This window comes from Cornus florida, unplaced genomic scaffold (genome assembly GCF_030987335.1).
Source record: "Cornus florida cultivar Cherokee Brave unplaced genomic scaffold, ASM3098733v1 CherokeeBrave_3.0.0_Hap2_Chr01, whole genome shotgun sequence".
Classification (NCBI taxonomy): domain Eukaryota; kingdom Viridiplantae; phylum Streptophyta; class Magnoliopsida; order Cornales; family Cornaceae; genus Cornus; species Cornus florida.
In genome coordinates this window covers 104,205,690-104,229,058 of record NW_026775571.1, presented here as the reverse complement: position 1 = coordinate 104,229,058, position 23,369 = coordinate 104,205,690, and the positions used below count along the sequence as shown (strand labels likewise).

At 36.3% G+C, this 23,369-nt stretch overlaps 3 protein-coding genes, 1 non-coding gene and 2 pseudogenes across 4 annotated transcripts; 2 read left to right on the top strand and 4 right to left on the bottom strand.

The window, feature by feature from the left end:
* The first annotated feature begins 4,392 nt into the window (after positions 1-4,392).
* Positions 4,393-4,472, top strand: TRNAL-UAG (transfer RNA leucine (anticodon UAG)). Its single transcript has one exon. It is a non-coding gene; the product is annotated as a tRNA-Leu (tRNA).
* Positions 4,473-7,361: 2,889 nt separating this feature from the next.
* LOC132311182 (chlorophyll a-b binding protein of LHCII type 1-like) lies at positions 7,362-8,413 on the bottom strand. Its single transcript, XM_059808968.1, has one exon. The coding sequence runs from the start codon at positions 8,322-8,324 to the stop codon at positions 7,533-7,535; it is 792 nt and encodes a 263-aa protein (XP_059664951.1). The 5' UTR covers positions 8,325-8,413; the 3' UTR covers positions 7,362-7,532.
* Positions 8,414-11,239: 2,826 nt separating this feature from the next.
* LOC132311188 (chlorophyll a-b binding protein of LHCII type 1-like) lies at positions 11,240-12,023 on the bottom strand (annotated as a pseudogene).
* Positions 12,024-12,076: 53 nt separating this feature from the next.
* On the bottom strand, positions 12,077-13,118 carry LOC132311196 (chlorophyll a-b binding protein 21, chloroplastic-like; annotated as a pseudogene).
* An 840-nt stretch (positions 13,119-13,958) lies between these two features.
* Positions 13,959-18,550, bottom strand: LOC132279524 (uncharacterized). The gene is made up of 2 exons (XM_059781521.1): positions 17,680-18,550; positions 13,959-14,943 (listed from the first exon to the last, which is right to left on the bottom strand). The coding sequence occupies exons 1-2, from the start codon at positions 18,466-18,468 to the stop codon at positions 14,119-14,121; spliced, it is 1,614 nt and encodes a 537-aa protein (XP_059637504.1). The 5' UTR covers positions 18,469-18,550; the 3' UTR covers positions 13,959-14,118.
* A 3,275-nt stretch (positions 18,551-21,825) lies between these two features.
* On the top strand, positions 21,826-22,825 carry LOC132311179 (chlorophyll a-b binding protein of LHCII type 1-like). The gene has a single exon (XM_059808954.1). The coding sequence runs from the start codon at positions 21,893-21,895 to the stop codon at positions 22,685-22,687; it is 795 nt and encodes a 264-aa protein (XP_059664937.1). The 5' UTR covers positions 21,826-21,892; the 3' UTR covers positions 22,688-22,825.
* Positions 22,826-23,369: the final 544 nt, after the last annotated feature.

Here is a 23,369-nt window from a genome sequence, read left to right as displayed (position 1 = left end):
TAGTGCTCGCCTTTATATCAAGTTTGCTATATGAAATGCATGGTTGGATCTGTTAGCAATCGAATGCGCGTTTTTGGTGGGATTTAATTAGGGCGAATTGCTCAAAACTCCCCTTGACTTGTAGCGCAGGGCAGTGCAAAATCACTCAGGCCACTGACAAACCACCACCACCGCCATCATCGTCGTCGTCCGACTTCCACTTCCACCACTGCGTCCTTCACCTTCTCTCTCTTCAAACATCATCATCACCCTCTCTCTCTCTCTCTATAGACGATATACTCTTCTCTCTTATTTTGCTACAAACACCACTACTTTTAAAAATTCCAAAACATAAAACATCAACAAAATCTTTCACCTGCCACTTTACCGACCCACCACTAAGGTAAAAATAATAATAATAATAATAATGCATAATCAATTTCATCTTCCTCTGCTTCACATCATTACCACCGGGCGGATTCAATTGCAACTTCTCATCTCACCAAATTATTTAATTTAGTTGTGGGCTAAGTCCCGAACCATGACTGAATATAGAAGCTTCCTTCAAAACCTTATCAAATCCTTCAAAGTCAAACCTTATATATATATATATATATATAATTTCTTGATAATAGGTGTTACTTATCTTTTACCCTTAAAGTCAATTTCCGACAGGTGGCCACCTAGCTCATGTCAAAATTATGAAATGTTTGAATGATTTTACTTGTGTGTAATACTTTCAAACTATAAGGGTTCATTTGGTTAGAGAACTAGCAAGAAAGGAAAAGAATAAAAAAATATGTAACCTTTTTATGAGTTTGTTTAGGATGAAACGGAAAGTTTTCAAGAAACTGGGATTCCCGAAAGTAGGTAATTTTTTCTAAAATGCGCGAAAAAATTTGTTTATCGGGAAAGTTGTGAAGTTATATTTTAAATTCCTATTATACTCATAATTATCAGTTGGGTTTCCTTTATCTTTTTCTCCCTTTTTGAGAGACATTTTTTTTTTTTTTTCTTTCCAAAAGTAAATAAACTCATGAAATTGGGGAACATATATACATATAACATGTTATGGTGGGTATTTTTTAAGTGCATTATATTAATTTACAATATGTATATATACATATCAACTAAATTTTAGAATTTGGATACGAAAGTTATTATAAGTTTTAGGGAATATATATGTTTATTGAAAAGAATAATACAAAATATTCTATAGTTATATAATTTTAGTTGAATTCAAAAAGAAAACCCTCATGAACTTGGTTATTATATGTAAAATTCTATTGGTATTGGTTATTCTAATATAAACAAATATCTAGTGAAACAATCCTAATCTTATTCGATTTCATCAAAGTCCTTACAATTACTATATAAATTGTAATATCCAAATTATATATATATATATATATTTAAGTAAAGTAATTCAGGTGAGACTTGGTGTCTCATACAAATTCAGAAAATTATTATCAACAAAATTTGATGCATGAATTAATTTTACTCAAATTTATTTATATCTTTAGTATTTAAAATTATAAGGGCAATTTTGACAAGTATAATCAATTTCTTTTTTCTTTCATTCCATCCAAACTAACAACATAATATTTTTTCACAACTTTCTTGAAAAAAATTCATACTAACCAAATGCACCATGGAAACTTAATTTTCTTTTCATTCACTTCACTTTCTTTCACTTTCATTTTTCACCATCTATTTCTGTCTAACCAAACGAACCCCAAGAGAAGTCATTATAATTTACCTTTCAAAAAATAAAATAAATAAATAATAACTATAAAAATGACTTTGTTTCAAAACATAAAACCCAAAATCCAAAACCACAATGTCACGTGCACCAACTTTTCGTAATATATGCGTTACACCAATACTAAAAATGTGCATATGACCATGAACTCTTTTAGTCTAGGGAGTTTTGTACTTGTAGACACTAAAATTTTAGTGGGTTTTGGTTTTGACAAATGGACCCATTAAATATGGACCTAATGTTTAATTAAGTTATTTAATTAGTTCAAACTTGGTCCACTTAAATTATTTAATTAATCCAGCCTAGATGGTTAAATAAAAAAGATAATTATTCCTAATAAAATATATTTAGAATAGTTATTATTTTATCCTTATCTAGGGAGATGACACTTGTCATTATCCTATTAATCCAAGACACCTATAAATAGAGGCCTGAAGGAAGAAGGAAGGGACATAAATTCAGAGTCCAGAAATTCAGAGTCAAAAAATCCAGAGACTCAGAAATCCAGAAGGTCCAGAAATTGAGAGAATCAGAAATCCAGAAGGCAAACCTGAAGGCGAATAACACCAAGCACATCCAAAGTCGTGTCGTTCTTCACCAAATTCAACAAATCCTCTCTGAAGACGAAGAACAACAACTACATCAAATCGTGTCGTTCTTCATCCAAATTCCACGGTAATCAACAAAAAGCACATCAAATCGTATCATTCTTCATCCAAATTCCACGGTGATTCAAGATCAACCTCGTGCAGCCCTTGGATCCAACCAACAAAAAAGGAGATCGAATCAGAGAACCTTATTCTTTGTAAAGATTATTACAGAGGATTGGACTCCATCTTTATAAATTAATAAAAATTTATTTGCTCCCAATTTTGTTTCTTATTTACAGATTACAAATTTTGTGTGTACAGTATTCCCAACTAAAAAAAAATGTTTTTGTCAATATACATTCCACCTGTGTAGATACTACCTGATTTACACATTCTCCTCTTTCAAAACTCGTTTACACAATTAAAGTGTTCCACATATAAATGTTAACAACTTTCTCTGTGATGCACTAGGTGACAACCACCTCCTCTTGGGCTCGAATAAGGAATATGGGCCATCCAACCTATCTCGACAAATGCAACAAATAATCTTTATCTCAATCTTTTTGAAGTTGTTGGTCCAGTAATAAAAACTAAAAACAAAAGAAAAACTCTAAAAAATAAGCTCAAAAATAAATTCTCTCTAAAATACAATTTGGGTCTCTCTTCACAAAAATCACCATTGCCTGTGTTGGACACGATTAGAGGTGTTCTAAATTTAAATATTTAACATGCATCTCGTGACAGGAGTAGATTTATTGAATGTCATTATTTCTCTACACTTAGTACAAAAATAAATAAATAAAAATCGAACCTAACTAGAAGAAAATCAAACCTTAAATTGACATTACATAGCACACTCCCTTTGTCCAACAAAAAATGTCCACACAATAAATAGAATACTTGGAGCTTCATGAAAACCCCTCCAAACCACACAACAAATTTAACTTTATAAATTGTCATTTATCTTTTCAATACAAGTTTCTGTATTTCAATTCATTTACATTTCCAAATTGCACTTTGTTGAAGCCATATTCTACACGATCCGAAACGCTACCCGTTTTCTGCATCAAAGAGGTGAACCTTGACCAACATCGACGTGGTGCCTTCCAAAAGCTCTCCGACGATCAAGTTAATCAATGGAGCTCTCAAGTAAAAACAGGAATTTAATGTGTTCAATATTCCGTACCTCTTTAGTTTGGCCAGCCTGTCCTTTGTAACCAGTAAGTCGAGCTGTTGTGATCCTATAGGATTCTATGAAATCCCATCTTGAATTTGAATTAATAGTTATCCTTGTAATCTTGTCATCTAGAACCAGCTCACTATTTAAATTATGGTCGCCCCTTTGAAATATAAATGCGCAACAACGGCTTATCTCTATTCTTACTTCAAATTTAAGCAAAACCCGTCTTATCTGCTTATTCGTGGCTATTGGGCTAATTGAACTATTCGGTTGGAATACTAATTTTGAATTCTCTTATCACACTTCAATTTTTTTTTGCGTGACATGCACTTACTTTTCGTATTGTATTATATTTCCTAATTTAGCATTGCTCTCTTCAAAGTCTTTTTTCATTATCATTTTCATCCAATACTTTAATTCTTAGGTGGTGCGTTCAACCGCTATATTTGATACGAAGAACTCCTTCAATCGAATAGCTAAATGCATAATTGACATTTGTCATATAATTAAATATGTCAAATTTAACAAACAATATTTTAATATACAAAATGAATTATTTCTATTATTTTAATATATGAGTTTCACGTATAATTAAAATTTACATTTTGGAAAAACTTGATAGATCTTAATAAATAAATAAATTTAATAAAACATTAATAAATTTAACTAGTTCTTATATATAGATATATCAAAATTTCATATCTCAATTTATCATATCATTTGACATATAAAATTTTGAAGATTTGAGTGAAAATACTCTAAAAGAACATTAGTAGAAGTTTTGTCTTTCCAAGGCTTTGAAGTAAAAGTCCGATACTTAACCTACTTTAACAAAATAACAATTAGATGTCAAAATCCAATTTAAGTTTCGAGTAACATCAGACAGTTTGGCCGAGTGGTCTAAGGCGCCAGATTTAGGCTCTGGTCCGAAAGGGCGTGGGTTCAAATCCCACAGCTGTCACATTAAATTTTTTTATTCTGGCATTGCAAATTCCTTACTTCTTGCACTTTCAATTTTTTTATTCTGGAATTGCAAATCCCTTCTTGCCACATATCTTCAATTGTAGAACCAAGAGCATTGTCATGTAATTGGCTAAACATGATATTCATATATAGACAGACTCAACGGGCATCTAAAACAATCAACGACTTCTTGATTTTGAAATGGCAACCCATAAATCTAAGAGCATATCAAATGCAATTATCACTAATTTGTTTTGCGCTCCAATTTTACTGTTTCATTGTCACATTATGCCATTGACTTTTGGTTATTAGATTTTACTCCACAGAAACATGTTCATCTTATTTATAGAGTTTGCATATACATCTTATTTATAGAGTTTGCATATACATCTTGAAGAATAACATTGACCTACTTAGCAAAAAATCAAGAATAACATGGACCTAATGAGGGAAGTATCTCTGAATTTTTTCACACCCTATTCAAGCCTTGAGCATCTCTTTGCAGAATGCAATTCCATATTCCCTGACTCATTGAGCACTACTGCAACCATACCACTTCGTTCCATAACCCACTCAGCCATCAACATCAAGCTTGAAAAACTAGGGTTAGGAGGGCGCCACAAGAGCGAGGACATTCACTGGGGACTTTTTCTTCCTTCCACTATGCCCTTCTTGAGATAGCACCATACTAAACTCATCAGCTGCCCTGTGGAGCAACATCCGCAACCTGTAAAGGATGGCATCTGGACTTCGCTAAACAAAAACTCACTGCAAGATTTCGATGACCTCCAAAGGATGTAAACAGCATTATATCCCACTTCTAGTCCAACAACTTCTAACTTCCACCAAAATCTGCCACCAAGAGTTCACAAATTGAGTTTCCAACAATGAATATTGAAGAGTACTAAACCTGTCTAGCAAAATAACATTTGCTAAACAAAGTGAAGGATTATATCTGGTCATTCATTACAGGAAGGGCTAAGATCCCTAATTAGTATGCTACAAAATCAACTTATCCGAATCCCCCACTCTACAAAAAGGAATCCGTGTCATCTTCAGTGCATTACCCTCATGGAAGATTTGATATACTAGATCTTCCTTCCAACCACAAGTAATTTGATCAATGAGGTCTGAAACGAACCACACTCCCGAGCAAACTCATTGCTTGGACCTAGCTCTGAAAGTGATCTTACCACACATTAATTTCTTTGCCATTCCTCTCCCTCTATCTAATACCTGCTGCAGAGCTTCCCGTCCTATAGAATGCTTTGCCATATCCAAGATGGGCTACTTCCATTAGTTGCATTCGTAAAAGAGCAATGGCAGTAATATCTTCCTTAAGTACCTTTTGCTATTGTTAACCAACAGGCAACAGGGCAAGGTTTAAGGAGGCTAGGTCCCTAAATCCCATACCCCCCCTTCACACTTTCCATCACCTAGTTTACTTCAGCTAACCTAATGTAGTTTCCTCTCATCCCTTTGTTGCTCCAATCACGAACCACTCAGCGTAGAATTTACAGATTTACACAATCAATGGGCCACTCAAAACAAGAAATGATGCAGGTGTGAAACACAGACGCCCCAACTTAAATAAACTCCTCCTTATCTGCTTGCTAGAGTTTTCCTCTCACCCCTAGTTTTTGCCTCCACAAGCTCATCAATAGGCGCAAATAAATCTTTCTTCAAATATTAACCATTGACTGTAAGTCTGTAACGTAGTGCATAAGATAAGCAAACATCTATCAACAAGTTCATAAATTTGCTACAGATGATCAAAGAGTAAACCATACTTGTTTATAAAATGAGATCTTTGATGACACATGAATACAATAAAACAGTGAGAAGGTGCTCTCATGAAGTTGTTCTATAAAAGAGACCTATTCCTCTGGTGGATCATTCTGCAAGAATTCTTCTATAGTTGAGGGGAACTCAAATCCACCAAAACCATCACTACCCTCTGAAACTAAAGCAGCTTTCCCCAAAAGCAAATGAGCCAACCTCAAAGGTTCAATCTTTTCTTCCCCACCATCATTCAAAAAGTGCTTAATCCATCCCTCCAACCTCTCCACTTCCTTTCCACACTTTGGCCCCTTCCTTCCAACAATCTTGGCCAAAAACTCCTCATCACAACCACGATCGCCGCCATCATTCTCTAAACCCAAACCAACCCATTGTTGCTCCTCTTCTTTACAATCTGATAGACCCAATAATTGGATTAACAATTCAATGCTGTCAATGCCATTCGTATCAACTTCATTCATTGTTTGTGGGTCTTGTTCATTGTTTGGTTGAGGTGGGTCTTCATGGGTTGGTGGGAAATCAGGGGAATTTGAGAGGAATTGTTGAGGGGGTTCACTGTCTTGGAGGATTGAGCTGCTGCTGTTGGTGGGTTGGTCCAAGTTGAGGTATATAGGGGTACTGAGAGACTCTGTTGATGTATAATTGCTTTCCGGTGGTGGTGGAGGAGCAGGGTTCTGTTGTTGATGTGGTGGTGGCGGCGGCGGCGGCTGCGGCGGTTGTGGGGAAGGGGAGTGGGAGGCTGTGATGGGTGTTCTAATTTCAATCTCTTCTCCACCTGTTCATGTAAATAAGATAATTAAAAGCACATATGCATTATGTGTTATGTATATATATAGAGATATTGAGAGATGGGGGTTTTGAGATTTACCTGTTTGAGAGAAGAGAAGAAATTGGTGTGGATAGATGGTGGTAGTGGTCGCATCTTCCTCGCTTGATGGGTATGGTATGTTTAACCATCAAATAGCCTTTTTAGGGTTTGTATCTCTGAATATATGTTTCACCTTCATGGATTAAATCTTTTTATTAAATCACAAGTCTCAATTTTCAACAGTAAATGTAAAAGCCAAATAAAGAGATGAGAGATTGATTGAAGGAAAATTAAGAACATTCATTCACACAGATGAGAATCTGAGATAGTTACTAGTGGCAAAACAATCAGAATTTCAAATTTCACTCACACAAATTTACATGACGCACCATTCTCATATTAATTCTTTAAATTAAATTGAACTCACAACTTGAGTCTTTTTTTTCTCTCTCATTTCCCGGGGACAAAGTTAGTGGCATAGGCCCAAGCATTGTTGTTGACTGGATCCGCAAGGTGGTCAGCGAGGTTCTCCAATGGGCCTTTTCCGGTCACGATGGCCTGGACAAAGAACCCAAACATAGAAAACATGGCAAGTCTGCCATTCTTGATCTCCTTCACCTTAAGTTCAGCAAAAGCCTCTGGGTCATCAGCAAGGCCCAATGGGTCAAAGCTTCCACCGGGGTAGAGTGGGTCAGTCACCTCACCAAGCGGCCCACCAGCAATACGGTATCCCTCAATAGCGCCCATCAGGATGACTTGTGAGGCCCAGATGGCCAAAATACTTTGGGCATGGATCAAGCTGGGGTTGCCCAAGTAGTCAAGTCCACCCTCGCTGAAGATTTGGGCTCCGGCCTTGAACCATACAGCCTCACCGAACTTGACACCATTACGGGCCAAGAGCTCAGGGAATACACACCCGAGAGCTCCGAGCATGGCCCATCTGCAGTGGATCACCTCAAGCTCACGGTTTTTGGCAAAGGTCTCCGGGTCAGCGGAAAGGCCAGCAGTGTCCCAACCATAGTCACCAGGGAATTCACCAGTGAGGTAGGATGGTGGCTCTCCGGAGAGTGGGCCCAAGTACAAGACTCGGTCTGGACCGTACCAAGGGCTACCGGATGCCTTGGGGACTGTCTTCCTCATGGTGATCCTTCCACCTCCGAGAATCTCCGGGGCGGACGGGGAAAGCTTGACTGCCTTTCCGGCAAAAGATGGTGAAGACAGAGCCATTGTTGAAGCAGCCATTGAATAAGTGAAGTAAAAACTATTGAAAGAAACAAAGAGTTAAATGAAGGGTTATAGGTGTGGGTTGTGAGTTTCATGGGTTACAAGCACGTACTGTATTAATATAAGCTGGAGGCACAAGGGGTCCTTATCTTTGGAGATCTTTATCTTCATTCTTATTGGTTGATAATATTTTGAAAGCTTGAGATGCATTCATTGGATGTCCAATTGGCAATCTCTACACATGGACTTGTTTACGTACACACACTACTAGTGTACGCAAAATCTCATGAAATTTTACGAGTTTTTGCATCAACTAATGGGACTCTGCCACGTACTGTGTTACCAGATATTGCTACATCTTGATGGATAAAGAAAGCAATAACATGCTACTGCATTATGCAATTAAATAATTGAATATGACAAATTGATTGATACTCGCTCAGTTTTCACATGATGAGATCGATTTGAACCCAAACACCAATTCATAGTAGATTCCAGTATTTCCAAAAACAGTTAATTAGGAAAAAGAACCATTGTTCATGCAATTTATGAATTCATCTTTTCACCTTCTTTTGGTCTCATAGCTACAACATTTTCACAAAAATCCTCCACATATTTCTTATATTTAAAAACTTTATTGAGATTTATTAATTTATGAATGGTTTGATTGGGGTAAAAATTGTATTAGAGTTTTATATATCAATTTTGTCTATTAAAGATTAAATCGGTGAAAATAGTAATTCATTCCTTCTCGACCTATTCGATCTCCACTTTCTAGATTTGTTTAGGATACCATGATTGATAATATCAAGAGTTTTAACGAGTTAGCTAGGATTTGATAATATCAAGAATTGTTGTTGTGAATCACATGACTAAACATCCAGTAATAAATTCATACTTTTTTAACACCAGCTTTGAATCCAACACTCTTGCTTTAGTCTTCGTTTGTGGTGACATAAATTTCTCTCTACAACTCTTGAACAACAAGATCTAAACATCCAGTAATAAATTCATACTTTTTTTAACACCAGCTTTGAATCCAACACTCTTGCTTTAGTCTTCATTTGTGGTGACATAAATTTCTCTCTTTCAAGTGTAAATTCAGTTGTACCATTTGGGATTTTGTACAGCATGCTGCAGGCTTCTACATCAAACCAGATTCATGGAGAGACCTGATTGCTTGGTGCTCATCAACATGGACACAACAGCACTTCATCACTCACAAGCTCCTCCTTTCTTGTGCCATATACTTCATTTGGCAGGAGAGAAATTCAAGAGCCTTCAGGAACAAGTCTGCAACAACCTACCAAATCATTAATCTCATCAAAGGATGCATCAGAGCTAGATTTGCCTCTCTCAAGTTAAGAAATGCTGCTGAATTGAGTAAGATTGGCAATGTAGAAGCTATGCAACAACTCTTCATACAAGGCTGTGCGTATGCAAGAGGTCAATCATGGTTTCTACTGCAACAATGACTGCTTTCGTCTGTCACAACTCTTGATAGGCTCAGATTAGTAATAGTTCTATAGACTATGTAACATGTTGGTGTTTTTGTAGTGTTCTAAGCCATGGAAGTTCTCCTTCTTTGGTTGCTTTGTTGTACATATTTCTTATTTATAAAGCTTACAAAAAAAAAAAAAAAAAAAAAAAAAAAAAAAAAAAAAAAAAAGAAGAAGAAAAAGAAAAAGAAAAAAGAAGATCTACTCAACATGAATTACAATGCTAATGTTTTTTACAAAATTATCAACTAATTAGAATACTTCATTAATATACGCATGCAGACTATAGGTTTGGATCTCTTCATGTTGCATGTAGTACGTCTTGGTTACGAATTAGGATTTCTAATCCACCAACATTCAAAATTAGTGGTCATTTCAATGGAACCTTTTTTTTTCTCTCTCTCTCTTCGGTAATTTTCACATTATTTTTATAAGACGATTGTATTAAGACTTAAATTCAGAGTTGTTAAGCTTGTCAGATAATTTTTTTATCATTGCAGTAAGTAATAGTCCATACTTTATGAAATTGTCAAACTGTTGTATGTACATGTAGGTATAAATAATTTAAAAAATGAAATAAATTAAGCTAGTTTCATCTGCACTACAACGTAATTTCTTATAATTGCAATTCAAAAATTACTTTCCATGATCGTATTTTGAGCAATTGATTCTTTAAATTAACGTAGAAATAATAAAACTGAGTAATTCTTTCCCAAGCCAAATCATAAAGAGCATAGTTTTTATGCTGAATATATTATTGTTATTTATATCATGTGTGGTTGATTTTTAAAATTAGAGTACGAGGAGCATAAAATTGTAGGAGTACATCGCAGAGGATTTGAGCCTTATAATAATGTAACAACAGTGACAACAAGGGTAAAACAATATATATATATACATACACACAAATACACTCTTATATATGTGCATATAACTATTTGAACTAGTATGCTTTTTATATAGGTAACTATATATAGATCAAATGCTTTTAAAATATGAATTAAAAATTGTGATAACATATACACCAAGGTGCTAGGATTGATCGAATTTTACCCCCCAAAATAATTGCAATAATAAAATTAAATTGAATTAAATAAAACAAGGTTCTACGTGTGATCTATATATATACTAGCGAGTGTTTACTAACTTAATTGTGAAAAGTCGAGTGCACAATTCTCTAACAACTTACAACGGTAAATGCAGAAGCATACGAGTTGACGGAGAGATGATGAGAAATTGTTGAAAAATTAAGAACATCCACTCAGATAATGCACAAAATTCAGAATTTATGTCTTCATTCACACCAATTTACATGACGCAAAGATTTACCCAAAAAAATAAATGAATTACGTAACACCATTCTCATCTTCATTCTTGAATTAAAAATTAAACTCCCACTTCATGCATTCACAACTCAGACTTCTTCTTTTTCTCTTACTTTCCGGGGACAATGTTTGTGGCGTAGGCCCATGCATTATTATTAACCGGGTCAGCAAGGTGGTCGGCGAGGTTCTCCAATGGACCTTTTCCGGTAACAATGGCCTGAACGAAGAATCCAAACATGGGAAACATGGCAAGTCTACCATTCTTGATCTCCTTCACCTTAAGCTCAGCAAAAGCCTCTGGATCATCAGCAAGGCCCAATGGGTCGAAGCTTCCACCGGGGTAGAGTGGGTCAGTCACTTCACCGAGCAGCCCACCGGCAATGCGGTAACCCTCAACAGCACCCATCAATATGACTTGTGTAGCCCAGATGGCGAGAATGCTTTGGGCATGGATCAAGCTGGGGTTGCCCAAGTAGTCAAGTCCACCCTTACTGAAGATTTGGGCTTCGGCCTTGAACCACACGGCCTCACCGAACTTGACACCGTTGCGGGCCAAGAGTTCCGAGAATACACACCCGAGAGCTCCAAGCATGGCCGATCACCTCGAGCTCACGGTTCTTGATAAATGTCTTCGGGTCAGCGGAAAGCCCAGCAGTGTCCCAACCATAGTCACCGGGGAATTCACAGGTGAGGTAGGATGGGGGCTCACCAGAGAGTGGGCCCTAGTACAAGACTCGGTCTGGGCCGTACCATGGGCTGCCGGATGGGATGGGCTTGATACTCTTCCTCGTGGTAATTCTTCCACCTCCGAGAAGCTCCGGGGCAGAGGGGGAGAGTTTGACTGCCTTTTCAGCAAAAGATGGGGAAGAGAGAGCCATTGTTGAAGCCGCCATTGAAGAATTAAATTGACAACTGTTGAAAGAAACAACAGCACTGTAAAGAAGGGTTAAGGATAAGTGCTTGCGGCTTGAGTTTCATCGGTGACAGCAATGGATTTAATATCAAATACACACCCGAGAGCTCCGAACATGGCCCATCTGCAGTGGATCACCTCGAGCTCACGATTCTTGGCAAAGGTCTCCAGGTCAGCGGAAAGCCCAGAAGTGTCCCAACCATAGTCACCTGGAAATTCACCAGTGAGATGGGATGGAGGCTCACCGGAGAGTGGCCCAAGTACAAAACTCGATCTGGGCCGTACCATGGGCTTCTGGATGCCTTAGTGACAGTCTTCCTCATGGTGATCCGTCCACCTCCGAGAATCTCCGGGGCGGATGGTGGAAGCTTCACTGCCTTCCCGGCAAAAGATGGTGAAGAGAGAGTCATTGTTGAAGCCGCCATTGAAGAATTAAAATGAAGCAATGGAAACAATGAAGGGTTATTGATGGTTGCTTGCGGCATGAGTTTCATTTCATGGCTTACAAGCACTGTATTAAATATAACTTGGTGGGCCCAGTGTTTCTTATCTTTGGAGCTCTTTATCTTTATTCTTATTGGTTGATAACATTGGACGTCTAGTTGGCAATCCCTACACCACTTACCACCTTTTGGACTTGTTTACTTACCACACAATGTAGCAGAAACAAGTTTTTTCATCAACCAACGGGGCTTTGCCACTGTGTTTCCGGATATCATATCTACATTTTCATAGACAAAGGATGCAATAACGTACATGCGACAGGATTATGATTCATACTGCCCACTGAAGTAAATGAATTTAGAACCACTTACAATTGTGATGGGGGAATAATCCTGCAAATATGGTGATGGTCAGCTCAATTTTCAATCAATTCAATGATAGTAGGTTCAAGTTATCACTGTGTACAAACACCAATGTAGGATAAAAAGATAAAAATACAACCTGCTGGCTTATCAGAAAAAAGAATTCCAATGAGTAGAAGGGAAGAGAAGCATTAGGGCAACATGAATTTTTTATTTGTTTTCCATTATGATATTTTGGGAAGTTGATTCTTTAAATAAATGTAAAAATAATACAAACTGAATATATAAACATATATAAATTTCTACTAACATATATTAAATATATAAAAAGTTTAAGGTTAAATAAACAGTCTCTTTTCAATTCGTCAACTGTGTGAATTAATTTAGCTATAATATATATAGGATCCCGTATTTTAAGAGTAATATTTTTTTTCTTTAACCTGGCGATGAAAATTTGACAAATCATAATAATTAATGAGCTATAAAAATAATTTGTTTATTGTTTAAAGAACAACACAATTGAATTTACTCCATAACTAATTATTGTTTTGTGAGCCAATTTTTCATAAGGGTCATGTCCAGTATTTGTTGGCCTCTAACACAAATTTTTTGAACTTTTTGGCATTTCGTGCTTCCTAAATTACTATGGATGTGAAGTGGTAGAGAGTAAAAAAATAAGAAAGAGTCAATTACTTTACTTTCTTTTGGACCTGAACATCCATTGTCCATACAATAAAAAATTATCATCTTAAAATGTTAGATTTTTCGAAAGAAAAACTTTGTATCTTAAAAGTTTATTTTATTTTATTATTATTATTTTTTTATGGTCAGATATGGGTAACTATAAATCAACTATAGATCAAATGCTTTTAAAGTTTATGAATTAAAAAATGAGAGAACATACCAAGGAGCCATGATTGTTCTACAGTATTGTCATCCAAAAGCCATTTCTCCTTGCAACTGTTTCTGTTTCGCTGATTGATTTTCAGAAAGAGACACAAGTGTTTACTACCATATTTCAGAAAAACTCAAGTCCACGTTCCTCACAACTTACAACACTAAGTGTAAAAGCCAACCATACGAATTGAGGGCAAGAAGACGTAGGAAAATTAAGAACATTCACTCAGAAAGTATTTGCATAAAATTCAGAATTTAGCTTTCATCCACAACAATTTACATGACACACTATTCTCATATTCATATATATTCTTCAATTAAATTAATTCCCCACTTCATGAGCCCACAATTCTAAGACTTCTTCTTTTTCTCTTACTTTCCGGGGACAAAGTTTGTGGCATAAGCCCACGCATTGTTGTTTACAGGGTCAGCAAGGTGGTCGGCGAGGTTCTCCAATGGTCCCTTTCCGGTCACAATGGCCTGAACAAAGAATCCGAACATAGAAAACATGGCTAGTCTGCCATTCTTGATCTCTTTCACTTTAAGCTCAGCAAAAGCTTCTGGATCATCAGCAAGGCCCAATGGGTCGAAGCTTCCACCTGGGTAGATTGGGTCGGTCACCTCCCCTAGCGGCCCACCGGCAATACGGTAGCCCTCAACAGCACCCATCAAGATGACTTGTGAGGCCCAGATGGCCAAAATACTTTGGGCATGGATCAAGCTGGGGTTGCCCAAGTAGTCAAGTCCACCCTCACTGAAGATTTGAGCTCCGGCCTTGAACCATACGGCCTCACCGAACTTGACGCCATTACGGGCCAAGAGCTCGGGGAAAACACACCCGAGAGCTCCTAGCATGGCCCATCTGCAGTGGATCACCTCGAGTTCACGGTTCTTGGCAAAAGTCTCCGGGTCAGCGGAAAGGCCAGCAGTGTCCCAACCATAGTCACCAGGAAATTCACCAGTGAGGTAGGATGGAGGCTCACCGGAGAGTGGGCCCAAGTACAAGACTCGGTTTGGGCCGTACCATGGACTTCCGGATACCTTGGGGACGGTCTTCCTCATGGCGATCCTTCCACCTCCGAGAAGCTCCGAGGCGGATGGGGAAAGTTTGACTGCCTTCCCGGCAAAAGATGGTGAAGATAGAGCCATTGTTGAAGCAGCCATTGAAGGATTAAAATGAGAAGTATTGTAGGGTATATGTTATGGGATAGGTGCTACTGCTTTGAGTTTCATGGGTTACAAGCACTGTGTATTAATAGTAGCTTTGAGGCCCAAGTGGTCTTATCTTTGGAGATCTTTCTCTTTGCTCCTATTGGTTCATTACATTTTGAAATATCCACGTAGGATGTCTAGTTGGCACTTGTCAATCTCTACACCACATGCCCAAACATCTCATGAAATATTCAACCAATGGGCCTTTGCCACTGCGGATATTGCTACCTCTTCATGATAAATAATGCAATAACATGTGACAGAATATTCCACTCTGTCAATTTTGCTTATTTAGATTCATTCATTTATTTTTGAATTAAATTCACAAACCAACAAACGCCCAGTTATAGATAAGATGAGGTGTGTTTTGTGTCACGATTAAAATACTCTTTTAGATCAAATTCATAAAAATTCTTCTACTTCCAAATTTTTACACTTTAACATCTCCTGTATTATAAAAATTCATAGATAAAATATAATATATTACACTATATAAGTAAAAAATAACTAAAACTTTCTAAAAATATTACCTTATATAATAAAATAATAATTATAAAAGAAATATATTTTACAATAATAGTTTTTTATAAAATAATATACCTATTTAAACTTCATAATATGATATTGAGATTTTAATTAGTTATTATAAATATTTATAATGTATTATACAATAAATGTATAATATAAACTATATAATATGAAAGAATAGTCTAAGATTTGTGTGTGGTGTGTATTATATATAGTATTCTTATTTTATTACATAATATGATTATATTTAGGACCCTATTCCTATAAGATAGCAATGATAATGATAATTACAATATAATTTATATATAATATTTAACTCTTTATTTTTTACGTTTAGATTTATTAATTAATTGTGTTACATTGTTTGGATAATTAGTGATTGGTATTGCAAATCCTTCCAGATATTTGTTTACTCTCAGATTGAAGCAAGGGCAAACACATCCAACAATATATACACATGCATGAATAATTACCAAAGGAAGTTTGACTATGTTTGGCGGTATGAAATTGGAGTATTGTAATTTGAATTGATAGAATTAGAGAAAATTTTGGTTCAATTTTTTGAGTTTCTTTTTCCCAATTCCATCAATTCGAATTCCGAATCACCAATTCCATATCTGCCAAATTGCAAGGATTTGCTCATTGTTAAATTCTGAACTGTTTTATGAATAATGAGGATTTCTAAGTATTGTGAAAAATTTCACATATTTCATAAAATAATACAAAGGACAATCCATCAATATATCCATACATGATGATTCAAGGCAAGAAAAATAACATCAATGAATAATTAAATAATAATTCTTTCATTAAATTGAATAATACATCATTTGAACAACATGACTATAACAATGAGCAATAATTTAACAATATAAATAATTATGCAATAGAGGATAAATATAATAATATAAATTAAGAAGGAAAACGACATAGTAAAATAGGTATGAAAGTGGTGGCCTCTTATTGTTGACGCATGTGTAAATATATTGACCTAAAATTGATAGTCATTCAATTTGTGTGGGTATTGGCAAAACTAGTCAGTTCCAAGATACAACCCAATCAGTTCGGAGCGACGTTTCTTTCATGTGCACGACCACAGGAAGACTAGGTTCAATTGTATATAAAAGTCTAGTTGCTCACAAATTCAACATCGATCTAAAATAGTCTCAAACACACAATACACATATAATTATATGATAAAATAGAATGGCAAGATGAAAAACCTTTTTTTTTTTCAAGAGTATCACTCGCAGTTGTATATATATCTCCACACATAAATTTATAAAATGATAACATCTAACCCTTTTATAATATAAAAGAGTAACGGTTATGGCAGCATAAATAAAGAATCTATATATAATTATACCATGAATAAATCATTATATTAATTATTGTTTAATAGTATTTAATATAATATAACTAAATATATATATTTAATTTTATTAAAATATTAAATAGCGAGGACGGAAATACTAAGTTATTTTTGATACGAAGACGACATATTTATTCTACACGTTTAATTAAATTGGTCATTTTTAACACGACACGTTTAATTAATTGGGTTAATAGTGTCATAATCCTGTTTACAGTGTTAAACACTACACTTTTGGTTAGCGGGTTAATTCGTGTCGACACGATTATAATACGAACACGATTAGCCCAAACCCTCTTATATCGTATTGTATTAGCGTGTCGTGTCAAATATTATTACCTCTATTTATAATATACCTCACCTTACCCATAAACGTACATGTACTATAATATTTATACATACATCTACAGAGTGGAAGTGATATATACAATATTACTATTTATGCTTTATATATGGGTAACTATAGATCATATGGTTGTAAGGAGTGAATTAAAAATTGAGAAAGCATGGTATGATTAAATAGTTATGGTATTTCTCTTTGCAATTGTTTTGCTGAACGTAGTAGCAAGTAGTAAGTATTTACTACCTTGAAGTCCAGTCCATATTCCTCACAGCTTGCAACAGAAATGTAAAAGATTGCAAGGAAATTAAGAATATTCACACCCATATTGATGCAAAAAATTCAGAAATTCAGTTACATTCACACCAATTTACAAGACGCAACATTCTCATATATATATATAAATTCCTTCTTTCTTGAATTAAATTCTACTCCCACTTGATGAGCTCACATGCAAGTCCGACTTTTTCTTTTTCTCTTACTTTCCGGGGACAAAGTTTGTGGCATAGGCCCATGCATTGTTGTTTACAGGGTCAGCAAGGTGGTCGGCGAGGTTCTCCAGTGGTCCCTTTCCGGTAACAATGGCCTGAACAAAGAATCCAAACATAGAAAACATGGCTAGTCTGCCATTCTTGATCTCTTTCACTTTAAGTTCAGCAAAAGCTTCTGGATCATCAGCAAGGCCTAATGGGTCGAAGCTTCCACCGGGGTAGATTGGATCAGTCACTTCTCCTAGCGGCCCACCGGCAATACGGTAGCCCTCAACAGCACCCATCAAGATGACTTGTGAGGCCCAGATGGCCAAAATACTTTGGGCATGGATCAAGCTGGGGTTGCCCAAGTAGTCAAGTCCACCCTCACTGAAGATTTGGGCTCCGGCCTTGAACCATACGGCCTCACCGAACTTGACACCATTACGGGCCAAGAGTTCGGGGAATACACACCCGAGAGCTCCTAGCATGGCCCATCTGCAGTGGATCACTTCGAGCTCACGGTTCTTGGCAAAGGTCTCTGGATCAGCGGAAAGGCCAGCAGTGTCCCAACCATAGTCACCAGGGAATTCACCAGTGAGGTAGGATGGAGGCTCACCGGAGAGTGGGCCCAAGTACAAGACTCGGTTTGGGCCGTACCATGGGCTTCCGGATGCCTTGGGGACGGTCTTCCTCATGGTGATCCTTCCACCTCCGAGAAGCTCCGGGGCGGATGGGGAAGGTTTGACTGCCTTCCCGGCAAAAGATGGTGAAGACAGAGCCATTGTTGAAGCAGCCATTGAAGAATTGAATTAAAAACTAGTATTGAAAGAAACAAACAGTTAAATGAAGGGTTATTTGTGAGTTGAGTTTCATGGGTTACAAGCTCTGCGTTAATATAAGTTGGAGGCCCAAGGGGTCCTTATCTTTGGAGATCTTTATCTTCATTCTTATTGGTTGACAATATTTTGAAAGCTTGAGATGCATTAATTGGATGTCCAATTGGCAATCTCTACACCACTTACTAGCTTTTGGACTTTTTCAAACAAACTTCCAAGAATATTCGCACCACTTACAACACACAGTGTACCAAAAATCTCATGAAATATTACAAAATTTTGTATCAACCTATAGGGCTTTGCCAGTTGTGCTATCAGATATTGCAACATATTGCTGCATCTTAATGGATAAAGTATGCAATAAAACATTAACACGCAACAACATTATGTTTCTTATTTCAACATCAGTAATGAATATGACAAATGAATTAAGACCCATTTATATCTGTGGTGGTAAATACTTAACCATGATAATACTCCAAATCTGATGGTAGATGTTAGCTCAGTATCAATGAATTCTAGTGATATATATTGGTAAATGAGATAAGATTTGAATCATGGTTTAGCCGGTCATAAATTCAATATTATTGAGCTGGTCGGTTGAGGTACTTATCATTACGTAGACTAAGAAATAGTCCATTATTTATGAAATTATGATGTAAACTGAGAGAAAAAACGAAAGAGCTTTGCTACCAAAAGTCGACATAAATTATGTTGATTGTTGTCATCAATCGCTTATTTTGATGGGTTAAAATCAGTCCAAGTAAGTAAGCATACGCACATGGGGTTATTTTTTTTATTTTATTTTTTTCTTTAATTCTCTTGTTTTAAGAGACGCACATTGTAAAGAGAGTTTTGACTTACTGAACCAATTATTGCATTTTCTCCTTCCCTTTAACTAGCATTGCATTTTCCTTTCTTTTTACTCATCTGGTAAAAATAACCTTGAAGAAGATGACCATTTTATCTCATCATCACCAAATTCAGTTTACTACCCACAGCAAATTCGTTCAATCATCCATTTTTTGCCGCTCGATCTAATAGAAATATATATTTTTCCCCTCTTCATTACCAAACTCAGTCCAATAGAATTACAGTAACATTCGACATTATGAATTCTAATAGAAATACAGTAGCACATTATTGCGTTTTCTCCTTCCCTTTAATCGGTTATTGCGCCTTTTTTTTTCTTCCTCATCATCATCAAACTCAGTCCAATAGAATTACTGTAACAATCGACATTATGAATTTGAATAGAATTACAGTATCACATCAAGTAAACCTATTGCCAATAAAGTGTAAATTAAACATTCATCATGTAAAGTTTGTCTACATCCATAGACAAAATATTACTACATCAATTTCCCAAAATAAATAAATAAATAAATAAAAATAAAAATAAAAATAAAATTCTACATCATTATAATTAAATGTAAATAAAATCCCATCACATCTCAAAAGATTACTCCGTACATGAACAAAATAAACATGCCTCTTTATAAACGAATCATAGCTATTTCTCAACAAAAACCTGCTTCTTCATAAACCTGAAATTTTCAAAATTTCAAATTATCAAAAATCAAACATCATTTTTTTATCTCTTTCATTAATATACAACACTATTTTTTCTGGTAGGTAAGTAAGATGCATCTTGTGTATTTAAAAGAAAATTATAACATTTAATGCATGACAAACCTACACTTCCAAAGGTTTTCTCTTCCTCAACAAATGAAGATTAACCAAACCAGAGACTTTCAGTATGCTTAGGAATCTGCTAAACCTGAAAAAATGGAATCGGATGAGTGGCCGGGTTGACTCAGTGAATTGACACGACACGAGTGGTGGTTCACCCGGATGACGTTTTTAGCCCAGACGTCGTGATCCATTGGATCGAGCGGCAAAAAATAAATGATTGAATGGATTTGCTGTCAGCAGTGGGCTGAGTTTGGTGATGATGACGAAAAAATGGTCTTCTTCTTCAAGGTTGTTTTTACCAGATAAGGAAGAAAAAAAAAAAAGTGCAATGACTGGTTAAAGGGAAGGAGAAAAAGCAATAATCCGTTCAGTAAGTCAAAACTCTCTTTCCAAAGTATGTCTCTTAAAACAAGATAATTAAAGTAAAAAAAAAAATTGGCCCCATGTGCGCATGCTTACGTGGGTTGATTCTCAGCGATCAAAATAGACGACTGATGGCAACAGTCGACATAGTCTTCAAATAGTCGACTGTTGCTAGAAAAGCTCAAAAAAAAAATTTATAAAATGAAATAAATTATTTTAGTTTCACCAGTATTTCAAATTTTCTTACAATGAATCTTCAAATATTGCTTTACATGATTGTAATTTGTGCAGTACTTAACATTTCAAAGGCGGAGATAATACAAAGTTAGAAAAAAAACATTTAACAACTACGAATTATATGCTCCACTCTAAATCATTACATTTGACTTTAAAAACATTTTTGTTCAACATATGAGCAAACATAATTTCCTTTACGAGGAACCCACACATGGGAAGAGTCTAAACACAACTTAAACATAATACAAATGTCATTAAACACCACCTTCAAAGCATCTGTGGAAGCTTGCAATTGCATAACCGGAAGACACTCCCCTTCCACAGCCACATTGTGGTAACCCCATTGATTGAGCAAAACCAAAGACTCTCTCAACACCAGGCTCTCCGTCATAGATGGGCTACAAATATTTTGAAAGAACATTATAACAATCTTAATAGGGAAGCCTAAATGATTTCACGCATTCTATTTAATACTAAAATTACAATAATACAAATTGAATAATACTTTAATACTAAAATTACAATAATACAAATTGAATAATACTTTAATACTAAAGTTACAATAATACAAATTGAATAATCCTTTCCAAACCCAAATCATAAAGCACACTCTTTTTATGTTGAAATATTGCTTTTCATGATTATATTTTGAGGGGTTTGATTAATATTCTAAAGATTAAAGTGAATAATTGAAATTGGAAAATCATTCCAAAGGCATATGCACGAGGAACATAAAACTTTAGGGCTACACATTTGTAGAGGAATATTGCCTAAGATTAGTGGACCCCATCGTTGGCACTTTGGTCTCTTCTCAATCTTACACACGGAACACCCATTGGCTCAGCTGAGATTACAAGCAATAAAATCTTAGCTTAGATGAGTTGGTGGATTTGAAATGCCAAATGCCAAGTGTCAGGTACAAAAATAAAACAAAAATCTTGACACCCAATGAGAGGAGAGGTAAAGATAACATAAGATAAGAAACTCTCTCACAATCTCTATATTTAAACCACCAACTACCCCATCTTCTTCTTCCCACTCATAACCCAAACAAGCCGCCATCAACACAGTGCCCTACTCTTCTTCGCCCATGGCTGCTTCAACAATGGCTCTCTCTTCACCTTCTTTCGCCGGAAAGGCGGTGAAACTCTCTCCATCCACCCCGGACTTTCTCGGTGGTGGAAGGGTCACCATGAGGAAGAGTTTCAAGCCCGGCCCATCCGGCAGCCCATGGTACGGCCCAGACAGAGTCTTGTACTTGGGCCCACTCTCCGGTGAGCCCCCATCCTACCTCACCGGTGAATTCCCCGGTGACTACGGCTGGGACACTGCTGGACTTTCCGCTGATCCGGAGACCTTTGCCAAGAACCGTGAGCTCGAGGTGATCCACTGCAGATGGGCCATGCTCGGAGCTCTCGGGTGTGTCTTTCCCGAGCTCTTGGCCCGTAACGGTGTCAAGTTCGGTGAGGCCGTGTGGTTCAAGGCCGGAGCCCAAATCTTCAGCGAGGGTGGACTTGACTACTTGGGCAACCCCAGCTTGATCCATGCCCAAAGCATTCTCGCCATCTGGGCCTCACAAGTCATCTTGATGGGAGCTGTTGAGGGTTACCGTATTGCCGGTGGGCCTCTCGGAGAGGTGACTGACCCAATCTACCCCGGTGGAAGCTTCGACCCATTGGGCCTTGCTGATGATCCAGAGGCTTTTGCTGAGCTTAAAGTGAAGGAGATCAAGAATGGTAGACTTGCCATGTTTTCAATGTTCGGATTCTTTGTTCAGGCCATTGTTACCGGAAAGGGACCATTGGAGAACCTGGCTGACCACCTTGCTGACCCAGTTAACAACAATGCATGGGCTTATGCTACAAACTTTGTCCCCGGAAAGTGAGCTGTAGAAGATTGTTGATGTCAAATTGTGTGAATTAATGGAATATATATATTATGAATTTTCTGTTTTAAAACTGAATCTGTGTTCTGTTTTACATTTTTTATTTTTAATTGCATCAGCTGCTTACAGTTGTTGATATGGCTTAGTGCAAACGTAATCCTCTCCGTCTGTTGGAAAACTTAATCTTAGTGAAACAAGAAATAAACAAAACTAATAGACTTTAATCTTTAGAGAAAACAATAGATAAAGAAAGCCTGCAAGAGAAACAAATAATAGCAATAGATAGATAATAGAATGGAAAAATCAAGTTATATATGTTTCTGAAAAATTACATAAAAATGGCATTTTGGCCTGAACTCTTTTTTAACATTTTTAAGTTTCCGAAAAATAGAGTTTTGAAAAAAATTACAAAGACATGGAAAATCTATGTTTAAAACTTTAAATTTTGGCCTCCCAACTTACTTTTGTGTACCTCCTGTTAAATGGCCCATGGTCAAAGTTCAAATTATGCGGGTGAAATTTGTGGGACCCTTTATATGAGGCTAGGACCTCAAATGGCATTATTAAATCATTAAAAAATGTGTCTACAAAGTGTAATTGTCATTAAAAAAAAAAATGGCTAACTAATATTCTGGGAAATTATTTTTCTACGTGCAAGTATTATTTTTGTGCAAGATGTATC